The sequence below is a fragment of the Charadrius vociferus genome, unplaced genomic scaffold (genome assembly GCF_000708025.1).
Source record: "Charadrius vociferus isolate BGI_N301 unplaced genomic scaffold, ASM70802v2 scaffold103, whole genome shotgun sequence".
In the NCBI taxonomy this organism is placed as follows: Eukaryota; Metazoa; Chordata; class Aves; order Charadriiformes; family Charadriidae; genus Charadrius; species Charadrius vociferus.
The window spans coordinates 3,471,399-3,491,024 of NW_009648061.1; the positions used below are offsets into that span (position 1 = coordinate 3,471,399).

The window sequence follows — 19,626 nt, forward strand, 5'->3', positions numbered from 1 at the left end:
TGCATCAAGAAGAGTGTGGCCAGCAGGTCGAGGGAGGTCATCCTCCCCCTCTACTCTGCCCTGGTGAGGCCGCATCTGGAGTACTGTGTCCAGTTCTGGGCTCCCCAGTTCAAGAAAGACAGGGAACTGCTGGAGAGGGTCCAGCAAAGGGCAACAAAGATGATTAGGGGACTGGAGCACCTTTCTTATGAGGAAAGGCTAAGGGACTTGGGTCTCTTTAGTCTAGAGAAAAGAAGATTGAGGGGGGATCTTATTAATACATACAAATACTTAATGGGAGGATGCCAGGGGGATGGGAGCAGTCTTTTTTCAGTGGCGCCCAGTGATAGGACGAGGGGTAATGGGCATAAACTTGAACATAGGAAGTTCCATCTTAACATGAGAAGGAACTTCTTTACTTTGAGGGTAGTGGAGCACTGGAACAGGCTGCCCAGAGAGGTGGTGGAGTCTCCCACTCTGGAGACATTTAAAACCCGCCTGGACGCTGTCCTGTGCAACGTGCTGTAGGTGACCCTGCTCTGGCAGGGGGGTTGGACTAGATGATCTCCGAAGGTCCCTTCCAACCCTAACCATTCTGTGAATTCTGTAGAAGGATGAAAAAGATTGAGGATGTTACGATGAGTCCCTCTTACACAAAACTTCTTGGAATAAAGCTATGTATTGGACACATCTGAAGTTTCATACCAAAGATAACTTCTGAGTTCTGCCTGGTTTAGGCTATTTTTCTTCCCGTGTCTGTCCTTTCTTATATGACATCAGTCCATAGCAAAAATGCTACATATACTGGATATTAAACATGCTTCCTTTTTTTTATCCTAGGGCCTTAAGTAGGATCCACCTTGATTTCATCTTTGCTAAATAGGGATAATTGCTTCTCAACAATTATCCTTAATAATCTGCAGTCTGCAGACTTGTAGCTGATCCAGGAAGGTTCCAAGTACTTGATGTGACCTGAGCATGCTCAAGGAGGGCAGGTGCTTCTGTATATACTTTAATTCTGTCTTTGAGATTCATAGAACTGCCACTGGGAGTAATGTCAACAGCTTGCTAAATCTTCCCAGAGGAGATGTGTCTCAGCACATTGGCTTTCTAGATGATCTCTCTGTAGAACTCCATGTCTTTCCCCTGGATAAGGCAGGTGGACTTAGTTACCTTAGTCATAAGGAAATTGCCCAAAGCCTCCCACAGTTTGTATAATCATATGGAAAATGACTCTAAAGAAGAAAGAAGCTGCTTGGTACCACCCATCTTCCCCCACCTTAAATCTCTTCAATTATATTGAATAAGTAAAGTACCAGAGTTGACAGGAATCAGGTATGTGTTGCACAGTGCATTCCTTTAGACCACACACTTCATATCCATAGAGCATTGGATTGATGCCCCTTACATATGTTTGGATGGTCATGCCTGCTGTTAAGTTATCATGTGATGACATGATAGCTGTGACACATCTTCCCATAAAACTGAAGCTGGATTATTGTAGTTCTCTTTCCATTCCTAGATTATTAGGAAAATCGGTCTTTCATTTGTTCAGAAAACTGCACTTTGATGAGCCATGGGCGTGAGCTCTTGTTCTGACTATCTGTTCTTGGCGTTCCTCTCCCGAGAAGAAGCTGTTTACCTTAGCTGGTTTTTGGAGGACTAAACTGAGAGTTATTCTTCAGCACTCCGTATTCTTGGTATTCGTGTGTGACTGGATTCCATTTGAAATTAATTTTACTGGTTTATGGAGGTCTAAAAGACTCCTTGTCCTGTTAGATTCAAAATGTCAACCTATATCTCACATATACTCTGGGAGTCGAGTTTCCACAAAGTATCAAAATTCACCAGGCAATCAAGGGTTTCCTGGGCTGTCTTTATGACGGAAAAGTATTTTTTCCTGAAAACCTTTGCATTGTATCTCCACATCTTTTAAAAAGTCCAGAAAATGTGGTTTCACCTGTTCAGAGACCAACACTGGAGAAATATGTGCTTACTTAGTGGGACGTTTTACCAACAGTAGGTACTACTAATGCTCCAGTTAAAGGTTTGCACAGTGGCCAATTCACAAATGACAGATCATGTGTTATTCCCTGTCACACTGACAGCCACAGCATGTTCGAGTTAACAACAAGAAATAAGAAAATTAAGATGGCAGTGTGTTTTCTTTGACAGCCCAAGTAACCTGGAACTTGCTTCTCTTTCGCAGAACTACCTAGCCTGAACACAATGATACTAGAGACCTTCTGTGAACGGTCTCAGTTAACAAAGACTCCGTCACTAGAGGTGAAATGGGAATAGTTAGATAATGGGATGTATTTCTTTTTAAATAATCAAATTATTCTTTCTGCCAAAATGTTGATGCAAGGTTTAGATTTGTCTTGGTTTTTAAGCTATTTCCCATGTAAATAAATATGCCAAATCCGGGGAGGGCTGTAGTAGCTATGAGTGCAGAAACTAGACAGAGACTTTTAAAAGAAAAGGATGTGAGCAGTCATAAGAATTCAGTATATTCGCCTCTTAATTACAGAAGCAACTGGAGCATAATGGGGAAGGATGATAAACAGATGAACTGAACTTGACAGCTTCTCCACACAGGGCAAAGAAATACATTGTCTGTGCAAAATGTGCCCCTAGTGTGTCTGTATTACTTTGTATAAAGGCCTCATATTCTTTATTTGGCTGGAAATGAAAGAGGCAGACAGCTCACAGCTCAGGGACTATAAGGTTGTCTGCATTTTCTTGGTGAGGAGGAGTTTCTGGTGAACTTGGAGAGGAGCCTCAGCTCTCTAAGGCTGCCAGTCTCTGCGGGCTCTGGAGAGTCAAGGTGACATGCTTTTGCCCATGCTAGAGAGAAGGAGAAATCACCTCAATTAAAAGATCAGGGAGAACGTATCTCTCTTTCTACCAATGTCTAAGTCTATATATTTTGAAAGCTTGCACTCAGTATGTGTAACTGCACAAAATGAAGAACCCTGGACACATTATGTTAGTACATACTGTTAGATCTAGTTCTGTTTAAAAGGATTCAGTAATTGGTGGGTTTTTGTTTTTTTTTTTTATAGCGGTGCAAGGAAAGGTGGTGTGCTGAGAACACTTCCTCAGCATCCTCCTGTTTTAATTTGTGCAGTTATTCTTTTAGGGCTGGATAAAACTCTCTCTCTCTCCGTGTTTACCTTCCTGGAGGGTGGGAGAGTAGAATTTCAGATAAAAGAAGCCCACTAATCCCCCTTGTCCTCACTGCCCACCCCAATGCACTTTTCAGATCCATGATTCTGCTTTTCCTACGTGTGCTGTCCATCAGGAATTTCAGGTGGAGCTGTTGTCTTTAATAAGGGGACAGCCTACTCAAAATATGCTTAGGCAGAGTCCCCAGCCCTGCAGATACAGGGCATGGGCACTGTTTTTGGAAAACCATGCTCTATAATTTTACCTTCTGATTTCTGTTACCCAAAGGGAAGTCAAAAGGTTTCCATCACTTCAAAGGGAGAGCCAATGGAAGACTTTTTCTAGTTGATGCTCTCCAGACCCCAGTTCCTTGATGACAGAAGAGGGTTTCCCCATGAACTGGAAGAAAACTGCTCATCTCCTGCTCTTACAGCAGCAGAGAGAGGGGGAAGAGAAATGGAGTTCAGGGACCAGAAGAACAAGACAACACAAAACTTGTAAACCATTATGAAGAGGACACTTCTGATGTGTAATGTGGGGTGAACTGGGGAGTCTTAAGGAGAATTGAAAGCATGAATTTGTGTGCTAGAGAGATAAAGGAATTCATTCCAGTGCTTCATTTGTCAGGCTGTCTGCAGAAGTGAAGAGAACAGTATTGAATTAGTTGTGTGGAGGAGAGCAGAACTGATTAGGACTGCATGGAGGTGCAAGTATAGATGGAAAATCATGTGTGTTTAGGGAGCAGAATCAATTAGGAACCTGCAGTGGAGGGGCTGGGGGATTGTCCAGTTATAAGATTATTTGATTAGGAAAACTTATTGGTGCTTTGGGGGAACAGAAATACTTTTTTTTTTTTTTCCAGATGATACGGAGGCAGAACAGGATGGAGTAGGTAGAGCAAAGAAAGAATTGAAAGGAAGCCTATTGTTAAGTCCCCTCACCTTCCTCCATCTAAAGATCATTCCCCGCTCCCAGGATTCTCATCCTTTTTATATCTTTAATGCAAAGGCAATTGAAAATGGCCTTCTTCCCAAATCAAAGGGCCAACAACCTTCCTTCCATTTGCACCCATTGGCATTAAGAACATAGGGCCGGTGTGCTCTTCTCTGTTCTTCCTTTGTGTCAACCTCAGTAGTGGGGAGGGGGGAGCTATGGAGGAGTCACCTCAGCAGAGAGTTGTCTTCCCCTACCAAAGGGGACTATGTGAAAAGTTCACCCTGTCCCTGAGGTTGTTAGTTCGCCCATTTTCAAATCAAAACTGATCAAAACTCCAAATTTGAATGCAATTTTTATCAGGGAGGATTGATGTTAGCAAGCATAGGTTCTATTTTTATATGCTCATTCATACATACTTGTTTCTTTATATATCAATATTTTGAACTTTATGACACATTATGTTATGCATTAAATTTTGTTTTAATTATGTTGTTATAAACATGTTCAGAAGACCCTCTGGCCCTGTCTGAGAAACACAATTATTGTAATAAGATGAGGTTTTAAATTTTGCAATGTAGAACAACTTGTGAGTGACTATGTAAAGAGAAAATTGAGGCCTTAATGTTCTCTGAAAATGAGAGAGAAAAGGAAACACTCATGTAAAATGAGAAGCAAGCAATACCAGGTGTTTTATGTTATGCTTTGATAATATTTTTCTCTCAGGTTAAGAGCCCTAACTCCTGGGCTCTTCAAATCCTAGGAGATTTCTTTCGCAAAACCTCTAGACTTTTCAAAGCCTGATTTATATGTACATATGCACATTTTTAAAATGCTTTCTCACAAAATCTACTTTTGTAAAAAAAAAAAAAAAAAAGATTAAAAATTTTAGCAGGTGGTGAGTCTGTGAGTCTCCCCGCTCAGGTGGGCACACGCTGCTTGGCCCCTCAGCCCTTTCTTGTGGAGGACTCGAAGACTTCCATTTGTTCCCCTCCAAGTTACATTTCCTGAGCTCATTCACAGCTGTCTTCATTATTCACAGCTCTGAACTGATGAAAGGAGAAAAAAAAAAAAAAAAAAACAAACCCCAATTGTTTTTATCTGTGTGTTAATTGTGAGAGCATTTCAGGAGGGGAGCTGTGGAGGTGGTGACACTTGCTGTTGCCTTGCAGGAATGTCAGCTCTGCTGGAGAGGAGGCCCGCCGAAGAATGAGGGAGTGTGACGGCCTGACGGACGCATTGCTGTACGTGATCCAGTCTGCTCTGGGGAGCAGTGAAATTGATAGTAAGGTTTGTCATCTTTGTCTTTTGAGGAACAAAAAAATAAAATCCAGGTATTGGGTATACATCAGGACTATAAAGGGACAGGGTTTTTTTTAAATGTTGTGAGGGATGCCTCAGCAAAGCGTAATTTAGCCTATTTTTTTTTTTCTTTCCCTTCTGCTGAGCTGTGTATTTTGGTGTGCTAAGTGTTGGATATGTGTCTACCTATGTCGTGTGCACGGGTAAGCATGTCACCCTCTCACTTTAATTATTAAGGGAGAAAATACAATACTGATTTAAGAAGAGCAAATATGTCATATTCTATGTAAACTTCCTTACGCTGCTCTGCCAGGTTTACCTTAAAATTGATTTTCAGTACCCATTATGAGACAGAGCTAGTAACAGTGAGGTAAGCTTACAAGGCAAACAAACACAAAAAGAAATGTGCAATTTATAGGCAGTTTTGCAGTTATCCCAATGTTACTTCCTCTTTGCAGAGGATCAATGAATGCTTTCAATAACAGCTGCTTTAAGATGTATTTTTATGTCAACTTTACTTCTCTGAAGTACTAGGATATGAGCATGCTTCTCCAAAGGTGAAAGGCGCTGACTAATTAAAAAGACTTCAAGCAGTTACAAATTGAAGATCTGTAATACATCAGAGTATTCTGGAGAAGAAGAAAAAGGCTAGTTTCACATACCTTTTGCTTTCAGTATATGGTGCTAAGTTAATTACATTTGCTGCTCTAAGGCAACCATGGTCCATTTGCAAACCCGTAAGAAGGAGAGCTGCCTTTTGAATAGCAAAATTTTGAAGCCCAGTGGGTTTGTATTTCCAAATGATCCTTCACAGATAGTTGTCCATGGACCTCTGTGGGTTTATAGATTGGAGAGGGATAATCTCCAGAACTTCCTGAACCAGATAAGTGAAACTTGCCTATGAATTCAGGGGAGGGAGAGAGGAATTATGAGAGGTTTGTAGCACCTGGTGCTAGGCCAGCACCATGGTTTTGTTTTTCCAAAAGGAAAAAAAAAAAAACAAACCCACCCCCAAAAACACCCACAACCCACTAGTCTATAATCAGTCTTCCATTCCACTAGTCTATAATCAGTCTTCCATTAAAAGAAGTTTAGCAGAGTGAGGAAGGGAGAAAGCCACCCACAAGGTGGGCACCACACTTGCAGCAGCGTTCAGCAGAAACTGGGCTGCCTCTGCAGCTTCCCGCGGTGCAGCCCCCAAGCACGGGGCTTCATTAGCTTCGGAAGACCTGGCCCAGGGACTGTTTCAAAGCTCCCTGATTCAGCGTGCCTAACAGAAAGGAGACGGTAGAGGGACTTCACTGGAGGAGAGAGGGAGGTGGATGGAGGAGGAGGAAGTCAGTTTATGCCCCATCTCACAGCTCAGCTGCTGCTTTTTCAGCTGTTTCTTTGTAGGTGACACAACTGATTTCAAGATTGTTTTACTGCTAAAAAGGCTAAATAAGGAGCACAGTAAGCTCCCTGTTTTGCCTGTTGTTGTTAATATGCACTGTTCTGTTTATACTCTCAACTGTAGCTGGTATGACTTGGAAAAACTGCAGGCTAAGTCATATATGGTGGAAAAAATGAAGAAATGAGAAAAAATTATTCTCCCTGCCTTAGTAGTTTTAACCTCCTGTCTAACAGATTTTAACTGTATGACGTAAAGCAGATGTGCATCTAAATACATAAGACCGTAGTGTAGCTTCTTACCTTGCATCTTTATCCTAAAGTAGAATGTAATTTTACTTAAATATTGAAATAACTGACTATAAATCACTTTTTAATCTAGTTTCAAAAATGGTGCTATTATAACAAAAAAAATTGAACTTTAAAATAAAGTTAATAAATGTTGTTTTCCAAATGCCATGACAATTGCCCTATTAGATAATTTTGTAATACTGATAGTGACTAAAAACCAAAATACAGGTCCCTGTTCTGACATGCTCTGAAAAAGGATAGGGGACTTGCAAGCAGATGCACAGTTTTGTTAAAGTCATTCTTCATGTTGGCGAAGTTAAGAGTGCATTACATTAAGCAGCATTACAAGCATCTTAGCAGCAGTGTTTCTTATAAATGTGTAATAAGAAAAAGCTATGCTAATTCAAGTTAAAATGTTAAAAATTAGTGACTTGGATGTGGTCACCTGACAGAGTTACTCTTCTTAATTTTAATTTGATCTATTAAAGTAGAAAGACTACTGAACCCATATTTAGTCCCCTTACGATGAAACTGAAAAATATCTGTGGAAACGAGGAATACAAGGACCCTCCAAAGTTCAAAGCTACAAGTCAAGAAGGAGTGAAGTCTGTCCTACTGCATGACTACAACCAGCTTTCTTGGCTTGCAGAGTTCACCTCAGTGAAGAAGGTGTCGGTTGCATTTGAGTTTTGGAAGTTTGCTTACCAGTTTTTAGTTTGGGATAACATTGTCCTTGTGGTGGACTCAGTTTATTTGTTTTTGACATAATGAGAATTTTAAGTGTGAAAACTATGATTTGTATAAAGGGGAATTAAAATTTAGAACCCTAATAAACACAAAGCTTTAACTTCAGCACACTATGGCTGTACAAAAGAAAATACTAGCAAGAGTGAATAAAATTCACATATGGAAATGTTAAAGAAAAGTAAAAGAGGCAGCAAACTTTTAAAAAAAAAATGTATTGTCAAATGTATTGTCCCTATGAAGTCTGCAAAGCTTTCAGGTATGAAAGGTTCACTAAGAACACTTTCTACACACACATAGATATATGTATTTCTACATGTGTTTATGTGTTTGGCTGGACATTTCAAATTAGTACAAGTGTAATGTGAAATCTATGTTAAAAAATCAATACGTGTTCCTGTCCAGGTGAGTCTGAGCTCAATATCATCTCTGGAACTTACTGCCATCGGAAAAATAATGTGCCAAATGCATACCCGGCATAAACTCATACAGTATATGAAAGTAAATGAATCCCCATCTGTTTGCCTCACTGGTGAATATGGCAGAGTAGGACAGAGCTGAAAGCCTCACAGTCATTCTGTTCTGGGTTAATGGAGCAACAGAGTTGAGATGTAGCAAGTATTGCTTTTTATATCCATGGAGCGTTAGGAGCAGTTGAAATAAATATAGATAGATACAGACCGGCTTTTTTAACTATGCTTTCCCTGCCTCCAGAAAATTAAGCCAATATCCTTCTTATTAGGGATAGTCAGACCAAATTGAACTAACTCAATGAGTAGCCTTCAAGTAAGTCTAAGCTGTACTTTTGGATTTGCAGAAGTTATGTTGAATTATCAGTGGCTTTTCCTCCACTGGGTCTCACTCAATTTCTGGATTCCTGCCAGGGCCTTCTACAGAAGGCAGAACCTTTCAAGGGGACAAATGGATGAAAGAGAAAGGCTGCACACCAGGTATCTGCAGCCTGGCTAGAAGCAGTAGAAGCAGCAAGACTCTGAGATTTCTAGTCTTACATCTGGGACTCAGGGAAACATCATCCGTTCATGCTGCACATGCTTGTGAAACAGAACTCAAATCCCATTTTTCTGGTAATTTATGTAGAATTGATGCCAGAAAAAGGTTATTTCTGGTTTTAAAAACACAAAACCAGACCCACAATTACTGCCATTTCCGTTTGTAGCATTTTCTGTTCACTGAGATGGCAGTTTGCTGACGTTATGTTTGTGTTCAGGTTCTCTTGATCGCTTTTTACTTCAGCTTCTGTTTCACATAGGGCTCCAGCATGAAATTCAGAATGACAATAAAAAAACTTATGGAAGAATATTGTCCAGACTACTGATTTCTTTCCATAAAAATTTCTAAATCTCTTAAGTTTTGATTACCTGGGGAGCACTCAGAAATGAGCAAATAAGAATTTTGCTGGGGAAATGTATGTATGAAGTTCAATGATATTTCCTCTGCTTGTATACAGAGTGAGCAAGGCAAGGATTTTAACTTTTTTCTGGTTTTGTTTTCTGTTGTTTTGGGGTTTTTTTTGTTATGCTTTTCAGACCGTTGAAAACTGTGTGTGCATTTTGAGGAACCTCTCATACAGGCTAGCTGCAGAAACATCTCAGGGACAGCAGATGGGAACAGATGAACTTGATGGATTACTCTGTGGTGACGCCAATGGAAAAGACGCAGAGAGTTCAGGCTGCTGGGGAAAGAAGAAGAAGAAAAAGAAATCACAAGATCAGGTAATGAAAGTTACTTGCAGCTGTGTTGCGAGTAGTTGAAGTGCCCATCATTTAAAATATAAATAATTAATGCACTGTATTAGAAATAAAGTGCATGATGAATAATATACAAAACTGTTGCCTTTGTTAATTAGCTGAGAGCTTAAAGCAGAGTATAGCTCTGGAGTAACGAAAGGAAATACGTTTGCCTGAGAAAGTTGTACATTACGTGGTGGCACCTGCAAACTAGTCATGGGTACACTGTCAATGCCATAAATACTGCAAACTGCTCAGTCTATTGCAGGAAGGCATTTATAATGAAAAGTGTAATTCTTAACATTCAGATATAATCTGCATATACTTTTCACGGTACTTCCACACAGCCGTGTGTGTAGAGAGACCTTGATGCAAGCAAACATCAGGCTTGTATTTGTATACTTGTTTGCTTCAAAGTTAGTCTTGTACTCTGCCACTACATATTGGGAGAAAACTGTACAGGACTGAATAAAGCAATATGAGTGAACATTAAAAAAAGTGCATATTTTGATATATTTAATGTCATTTCAAGCGAAGATTGAGAAGTACAGTCTTGATAGTTTCCTCAAATTATTTGAGGTGCTGCGGTTTTTTATTTTAGGTGGTTTGACTTTCAAAGTGTATCTATCTCCTTGTTTTCCCATTAACAACTTGAAATTTGGGGAATGCTGACAACGATACTGCAGATAAAGACGGATCAGTACACACACTAAATAGCAGTGAGAATGGCTACTGATTTATCAGCTTTTTCAAATAACCTGTGCTGGCAGCAAATAGTTCTCCATCTCTTCCTAACCTTAGTCTTTTCCATTGCCATTTATTTCAGATTGCTCAAAGAAAATATTCATTTGAGTAAGCAATTAGGCGCACAAGATATTTGAATAAATGATGTAAACCAGTATTGAAAATATTCCTGAGTTCATAAAGGCAAATTGTGTTAATGTGGAAAAGTTATAGGAACATTAACAAGCTAAGATTTGGGTACTGAAAAACGCAGTGCTCATGACTAGTAAGATTTTAATTTCACTTACTCTTCTAGTTAAACACTGCAGTCATCAGATAACTTGAATTTATTATGGCCTTTTGTTGGGATTCCTGTGTTAGGCTACAAAGAGATTAAAAGTGCCAACGCATTCTAATTTTACCCCATAAAAAGTCATCATCTCTGTTCCCGAATTAACAGTTCCCACACACTACACTTGCAGTTAGTTATTCGAAGTGCAGGAACAAAAATAGCATGTCTGGATACGAATGGGTCATACTGCATCTTGCCGTTCTCTTTTGATGCTCTGTTTACCAACACATACGCACGTGTGCGCACACACGTACTCTATATAAAGTCTTTTTTAACTCTTCCTTTTATATTCCTTCTGTGGATTCTGGATCTCGGATTCATACTTTTCACTCTGTACCACTGACTGTTTCATTGTTCCTGTCAGACTCTGTACTTTAAAGGTTCCCTAGAAAAGATCTTTCTTCTCCTCCATGCCAAAGCGCTAATCTCTTTTGGCTGATTTCCTTTACAATATACGTGCTTCTGCCTGCTCTTAGGTATCTTTTGTCTGTTTCTATGAGCGTTCATTATCAGCATGGTAAAGGTCTCTTCAGGTCTGCTTTTGTTTGCCTAATAGACGGGTTAAACATAATTTTTAAAATCCAAAGAAAAGTAAAACTATGCAGATACGTTCAGGTTTATGTTTGTTAGGCTTTTCTGTGGCGGGGAAATAAATTTACTCTTTCCAGAACTATTCTTGCGGTACAAAGGACAACTTTGCCTTACGAACATTAGAAGTATTTTTCTAATTATTTTTCTTCTTTCGTCTGCTTTCCTTTAAATCTGGACAGCCTACCCCATCTTGCCATATACCAGTTCTCAGCTGTGGCTGTTATTCAGTTTGACTGTTTAAGGGAGCCTTGTGAGCCTTCTGCAGAGTGCATTATTCTCACCCTATGATCCTTGTCTGTTGTTGACTGTACCAACATTTTACAGTATGTTATCAAGTTAACTGGAATCCTGCTAAAAATAAATGTGACTGAGGTCTATCAGCAAGATCACCATGCCAGAATCAGCTCTCCCAAGTTACTCTCATCAATGGAAAAGAAAAACAGAAGAATGTTTTTCATGTAACTGTGCCTTTATATTAATAGCATAGAGCTTGACCCCCAACTCAAACTGGGGTAAGGGTAAACATAATTTTTTTTGTCCATCTATTTCGCAAAAATGAGCACACAACTATATTCAGTTGGCTTTCTTTCTGGAAACCACCTAGTCAAATTATCTTAAAAAAAAAAAAAAAAAAGCTACTTCTGCTTCTTTGGCTCTGTTATTGTCTTGCGGTTTTTCAGGACCCCAGTACCTTCATTACTACTGAAAATTAGAACTGTGGAAACCCAGATCATTTTCTTCTTCTGGAGTTTGTCACAGTCAGGAATACTGTTTACTGTTTCTGTGTGTGTCAAGAAAAATCAGTGTTCTTGGGTGCTTTGTTGGGGTGGTTTTATTCTAGGCAAGAGTCTTTAACAACAGGGTTGTCTTGTGTTGCTCAGCTCAGTCAGAATTCACCCATCTAAACTAAGCCCGCCAACACTTTCAGCAGCTTGCAGGAGAACATTTTCCACGTGTCCTTTCACCATACATTATCTCCCTTTGTGCTGACTGCTGCCCCGTGTATTACATGTGTACATATTCTTTTACAATAATCTCATTGTTTTTCTGCAAGACTTTCAAATTTTTCCACATAATGCCTTTCATGATCTCTTTTCAGTTGAAGTGCTTAAGCTGTTACTTGCTGCTTGTTCTGTCCCTCAGAACAGATCTCGTGGTCTCCTTGGGATGCTATTTTTAGAGTGCTCATTCTGCTAAGTGCCTCAGCAGGGAAGTTTTTATCCTCTGAAATATCTTATAATATAGTTTTGAACATCACGCTTGTGGTGGTCAGTGTTTTACATGTAAATAACCAAGGCATACCTATGGAATCTTCATAGGATGCAGTGATTTGTAAGATCTGAAACACTGAAAGTGCCGCACACCACCACAGATGTGGAACCTGTGGAAGGAAAATCAAAGAAATGGAAGGCAATAAAGATATAAAAGTAGTCAATTACCCAGATGCCCTTGAGCTTCAGGTTATTTTTAATAGGTTGTTCACACTAGACTATACAACCCTAGTTACTGATCAGTAAAGTTCTTCACAAATGTAAAAACAAATCGGTTTATGGCTCCTTAATATTGTAATTTACAGATACACAAAGTGGAGTTCACCCCAGTATTAATAGCCCAGTTGTTTACCTGTGTGATTCCTTTAATACTTGTTAGAGTTTTGCCTGTCCTGTCAGACGAAGCACGGGGCACAGACACATCTCTTAAGAGTTGTCACACCTCAGTACAGGGGAGGAGTTTTCAGTTCTGCAGCCTGCTACATTTTATGTCCCCAGAAAATAGGTGTTGAGGGTATAGGTATCGTTCTTTTTAGGCACTGCTGTGGGGTTCTCATATAATAAAATTGACTGTTTCAGTCTTCCTCAGAAGATAAGGTTCACAAAACAGCGTGGGGGGAAAAAATGTTCAGATTTAAATAAATGCAATTGTGAAATTGTCCTTTTACGGTATACTTCTGCAGTCCTTCACTTAGTTTCTCAAGTGTGTATTTTCTTGAACTCCTTCTGAAGTGACCAATACAGACATTTATGAGGTGGTCTTTCATTTTTAAATGAAAGTATTCGACTTACCTAAAAGCTGCTAGTAGCAAAACTACTGTAATTGGGCAATAATACCAGACATATCGTTTTAGACAACGGATGTGGATGAAGCTGCAGTTTTCTGTACTTTAAAAAAAAAAGAATCCCATGCACAGCTAGGGAGTTTGTTTCTGAAGCCATAGGACAGGAGAAACCTCTGTAACATTAAAGTCACTTTCTCATTGGTTTTCTCTGTAAAGAAAATAGAAGCTAATTTCTCTATTTTTATGATTTAGGAAACAATTATCACTATTTCTCTAGGTTATTTCAGTTGAGGAGAACAACAGAACTGAGCGGTAATATCAAATGTGCTTTTCTTTGAAAGGCCTTTCAAGAACAAATTGGAATATATTTTTCATTAATGACGTCAGTTGTCTATACCAATGGCAAATTCTCTATGTCTTGAAATCAATTAAGAGATGTTTCTTTGTTCAGTTCATAGTTAAGTCTAATGTCACCTTTCAAATGACTTTACTTAAGGAGTACTTCAAAAGATTTGCAATAAAAGCCAGGTATAGCATTGGTGTTATCTATGGAAAAACAGAGAGCAAAAGGACAGATGCTCTCCCCCACCTCTCTTTTCAAGCGGGACGGGGGGGCCAAGGATGACAATCACAGCGCCGGCTGACACTGGGGAAACCCCAGACTGGACTCAGTGATGGAGAGGAACTGGATTCCAGATCTGGATTCAGGATTGGGATCAAAGGCAGATGAACAGAGAGTCCTCCTTGGACGCCGGCCATTGTAGAAAGAGAGCTGACCCTTTGATCCCTCAGCTTTTATACTGAGCATGAGGCAGATGGGATGGAATATCCTGTTGGTCAGTTTTGGGTCACCTGTCCTGTCAGCTCCTCCCCGCAGGTGGGACCCCTCTGTGCTTTCCCACTTCCGACCCTCCAATGGGGCAAAATAACCAAGTTATTTGAGTGTTATACCAATAAGTATAAGCAAGAGCCTCTCTGCATACCATGCCTGGGCATCAGCTGTAAACATGGGTCTTACCACTCTGAGAGAGCGATCATTGTCTGCACAATATGCTGTTAATTTCAGTAATTAGAAGAGGCCCAGCTAAAAAGTAAAGTTACTGGACAGAAAATTGCTTCCATTTTACCTCAAACCAGAACACTTCCCATAGTAGCTGAGAGTGAGCATAGACAGGACAAGTTGGCCAATGAAATATCCCATATCATAGATGTCATGCTCAGTATATAAATAGGGGTTGGCCGGGGGAGCAAGAAGCGCGATCAATGCTTGGGACAGGCTGGGCAATCAATCATCAGGTGGTGTTGTATCACTTTATTTTGCTTATTCTTTTACTGTTGTTAGCATTTTCCTCTTCTGTTACTGTTCTGTTAAACTGTCCTTATCTCAACCCATGAGGATTTTTTCTCCCTCCTTTTCTCCCTCTTCTCCCTACACTACTGGGGGAGGAAGGAGTGAGTGAGCGGCTGCATGGTCCTAGTTGCCGGCTGGGGTTAAACCATGACAAGCAGTTAGAGAAGATAACTTGTCTGGTCCAATATCAGTCAAACAGCCAGGGACTTGTCATTAATCCTTATTTTATTTGTTGTTATACAGCCCACTATGTACACACGTGGCACTATTTCACTTCTTTTCCTTTCTCCACATAGAAGAAACAGACTGACTCCTTGGCTTCACACTCCCCTCAAGTTCCCTATCTGTGATCATTCTTGTCAGCCCAGAATCTAGCCCAAAATCTGATTTTTTGATTGCAAGTGGCACTGCTGAATTGAGCCTGACCTTCTCTTTCACCTTCTGTCTGGAGCCTTAAGGTATAACAGCAACATTTCAAGTCATATATCATTATGAATTGACTGGCGCACCTCTTTAGCATGCTAGCTAAATGGGCTGTAAATTCTTCTATCCAGGTGAAATAAGAGGTCTGAGGCAATAATATTTCAAAACGAATAAAAAATAAAGCTGTCAGATATGCTTTTTCATGTGGTGAGACCACTGTTTTACCAACTATATTTCAATACTCTACCAAGTCATACCCAATTAATAAGCCCAGAAACAGAGAAATAGTGGCAGCTCCTGGGTTTAGCTAATAATCTGAGATTAAGGATGAAAGACTGTGTGGCCAGTATGTTCTGCTCAGGGAGGATATTATTTCTACTTGTTGCTTCCTTGTCTTGTACAAGGTGGTTATGTCAAGTATGGATAAGCAAGAATTCAACTATCTTGAGCAGCTCCTTACAAAGATTCTTGGCAACCGTTTCTAAATTCTTGTTTGCCTACACAGAAACATTTCATATACCCTGGAAATCTCTCAGTATCATGTATGACCAAATTGGTTTTGAAGTCAAGACTACAGAGTTATTAAATGTAATTTGTATTTGTCAATTTGTGGAATATAGCGCAAAGTCCATTAGCTTCAGCTTCCTACGGAGTGAAGGAAATGTAGTGAGATGCCAAAAATTGTCCCTGGATTAAAGTCCATCCTGTTTTATTTGAGAGGGGTCTGGTTTTAAGCAAAGAGAAAATGCACTAATTGAACGAAATTATTTTTCTTAGCTAAATGTAGCACTATAAAGAAGTTGAATATAAGCATTGACAATTATTTTAAGAATGTAATATGTAATCTCAAGTATGATTTAGATTTATCCATATCTCAGATTAGCGATAAAGATTCAAAACATTGGAATATGTTGAAAGCATTCCAAACACCTTTCCCAGAATTGTAAACACTGTTGTGTCAAACTGGGGGGTTTACCCTTATTTATGCAATAAACTGTATTGGAAATTGCTCAGTTTTGTTGGGACTACATGTTGGTGGAGCACAGCAGCTCTGCCCCCTCCTACCCTACTCCTGTAGTCTCTGTGTCGGTAGACAACTTCATTTATATTCACCACCTTTCTTTAGGCCTGGATGTCTAATCTGAAATTTGATTTGATTTAAATAGTGCCATTCCTACCTCCTTTGTATCAGCTGCATGGATTCCCAAGCAAGGAAAGCAAGCTCTGTGGTTCTGATGAATTTTTGTTGCTTAACTTTAGATTTCTGCTCTTGACAGCACTGGCCAATGCATCTCTTGGACAAAGGTTTCCAAAAGAGGTTGCTGGACTGACGTGCCTAGGGACAGCTGGCATAGACTGCCACAGCCATGAAGATATGTAGGGTGAGAAATCATCGTCCTCTTGGAGGGCCTGTTAGTTTAAAAGTCTTTGGTATTCCAAAAATGCTTTTGGTGAGCACTGTTTAGTTGCTGATACAAATTTTGTCACTGCTGCTACAAAGAGTGTAGCTGCAGCGTTATCAGACTATCTCAAATGTCTAGGATCATTGGAAAGGGATCAAGATGGTTTTAGTCATTGCTGGGTTTTGGTTGTTTTTTTTCCTAGATTTTCTTTTTTTAGTAGTGATATTTTGTACAGATTGGGAGAAAGGAAAATACATTTAATAAATGAAAACAAAATACCGTTGTTTTGGAAAACACCATGTTTTCCATGTGACACTCCTTAACAGTCATGTGATAAACCTTAATGACAAACCTCACCAACTTGAGTTTGTTAGTACAAAAACCAAAATAGGGAGAGTGCACTTCCCTTACTGAGTTGAAGCCTTCCCTGCTATTCAGTACAATTACACTATAAGCATAGATTTGCTTTCGTTAATATGAGAAAGAAGGTGGTAGATAATCTGTTGTGTGGCACGGGGGAGCATCTTGATGAGTGACCTTTTTCTCTTCTCAAAGTTCCTTAGTAATGTGAAAACTTTGGAAGCTTTATTAGAGTACTCTTAATCTGTTCTGTCTGTTGTTCTTAAAGATCTTTATATTCAGGTTTTTATTCTTCTTGACTTTCATCCTTTCTTTACACCAGTTTCAGGAAATGAGAGATTTGTATCTCACCCATGTAACAAACAGTTTGTCAGCTTCGGCCACAATATATGTGGGTAATTTCAGCTGTAGGAGGGAAGCCTGGAAGGAGTATTTGTTTATGACTTTTTTTTCCTCCTTAGCATAAGCTAGGAAGAGTAATTGCATGCAGCCGTCCTCTTTTTCAGAGGCTCCTAATACACCCACAGCCTATCTCAAATAGACTTTACTTATCATTCCTGATGGTCTGCAACAATACAGTAACTGTTGCAGTAATTCACTGGGTAGAGTTGTTTAGCACGCTGCTTCAGTTCATTAACATTGAGGAATGTGAACTACAAAGCAACTTTTGCTATGCCTTAGCCACCATTTGAGAAAATGGACCATAATATCGGTTTGGGGACAAATGTTTTTTTTGCTCAGGCAATTGATGTTTATATTTATGAAATATAAAATAAATGGGTGAAGATCAGGAAAATCTCCTTTGCAATAGCTTCTTTTCTGACCTGTATCAGTCCTGCATGCCCTGCAACAATTGGGCTGTACAGCTGCAGGCACTGGTCTCGGCTACACAGAAGATGCCAGAAGCCATTAAGCCCTACATTGAAGGGTTAGCTGAGATCACACATGCAGGAGCAGAAAAGAGCTGAAATATGGAAACATGACAGGTCATGGTTGCTTGTGCCTTCTGCCTCTGAGACAGTGGCTCCAGTTCTGTCCCCCTCTATCGCACGACCTTGAAGAGGCGACCATAGGCACAGCACCTATGTTATGCGTGGTTGGCAGTGACACCCTCCTTACGTGTGCCACTCACCTGCTCTGGGCACATGCAACACATCTGAGGAATAGTGCAGGACGTTATCCAATGTCATTGGATTTATAGTGCCTTCACCACAGATGCAGGTGCGGTATCAAAGACTTCCATCACCCTTACAAGGACCCTGAGGCATCACAGTGTCATGAGAAAAACATCTTCCCCCACGGTTGGTGATAAATTAATACAATCATGCTAAAAGTGAGTAGCAAAAAGGGCAGGGAAATGCAGTAATTTGTCTCACATTTTTTTAAAAACATTTTCTCATTACTGGGCAGAATGGCAAAACCACATGAAATATTAATTTATCTGCAAGTATCATTTCTAGTGCTTTATAAGTACAAGCACAGCATGAACATATATACAGTTCTATTTATATCAGCTGGTTTTCACGGATTTTCAGCAGTCTTTGGGATTGTAAATATCTGAGGTTTTTAAAAAAAAAGTTACATCCCCCACATGTGCACAGAAAATGTATTGGGACGATCTGATACATTTGTTATGTTATATTTACACTCTCTGTGAAATAATATAATAAGCACCCCGTGCAAACACTGTTGAGTTGCATGATGTGTCCATAATTTGTGCAAATTGGAATGAGATGGATGAACACCTGAACTTGTGCCCTTGGATGTCACAAGTCATTTATTAGTGGACTTACTAAGGTACAAAGCCTAAATCTGGTGTGAGGTCAGATTTGACTTGTAAGATATGTTTCTCATTTGTTTTCCAAAAAATTCTGCCAGTGTAAATGATTGAATTCTGAGAGTTAAAATTAGAAGCAGGATTTAATGTATTTTTTATGAGCTGACGAGAATTCATTTCTGCAAAGGATGGTGATTTATATGGATTAAAAAGGAGAAGTGAGTCACATGCAGTGAAACCAACCTATTGGTTTAAAGGCAGAAATGTATTTAAAAATTCAAAGGCACAGTCCTGTAATAACATTTAAAGGGATTGTTTCTCTAGAAGGCCATTTTCCCGTAGTTTCTCAAGCACCACTGGGTGTTGCTGTGCGAGTTTTTTAAACTGTGGTAACTTTTGTCCAGTGCAGTGAGTTTCATATCTGAGCAGCTTTCTGGTTTTCAGTAACTGCTTGTGTGTATTAAATGGTCCCACTAGCTCTCTACTTTGGTGTTTGTTCTGGTTTAATTTAGAAAAAAATAGGGGCTTGCACTGTTAATGGTAGTAATCTAGCAAAACCTTGTTAAAATTAAGTGATGGTAGTTGTTATTAGATAAGACTTGATTGGTTGTCTCTTAAACTATATGTAGATTTTTGAAGTTAGCTTAAATAAAATGGTGGTTGATACTTCCTAAAAATGAGAGATTCTGGGTCTTTCCCAGTGCAAGTATTGTTGTGTTGTTTGACTTGTAACTAATTAAATTAACGTTTGCAGATCTAAGCAAGGAATTAAGTTGTCTTGTGCTACCTTTGTATGTCTTGTAAATGTTTAATGTTATGATACACATTTTTTTATCTACATAATCTCAGTAAGCTCTAACTGAAGGCATTAAAAGGTTTACTTTGTATCATATCATGCAATCTGGACATGTCAGAGGTGTTGGAAAAGAGATTGTATTATAAAGTTGAGGTTTGTTCCTAACAGTGGTATTAAGGCTATGAATTTTCTCATTCCCTTTATCAGTACAAAGCAAAGCAAAATATACATTACATATAT

At 39.4% G+C, this 19,626-nt stretch overlaps 1 protein-coding gene across 1 annotated transcript in view; it reads left to right on the forward strand.

Moving 5' to 3' along the window:
- The window catches only part of CTNND2 (catenin (cadherin-associated protein), delta 2), a 327,283-nt gene that overhangs the window by 218,879 nt on the left and 88,778 nt on the right, over positions 1–19,626 (forward strand). Inside the window, exons 8-9 of the mRNA XM_009883745.1 lie at positions 5,253–5,370; positions 9,354–9,539. Coding sequence (XP_009882047.1) covers positions 5,253–5,370; positions 9,354–9,539 — 304 coding nt within the window. The remainder of the gene's footprint in view (positions 1–5,252; positions 5,371–9,353; positions 9,540–19,626) is intronic.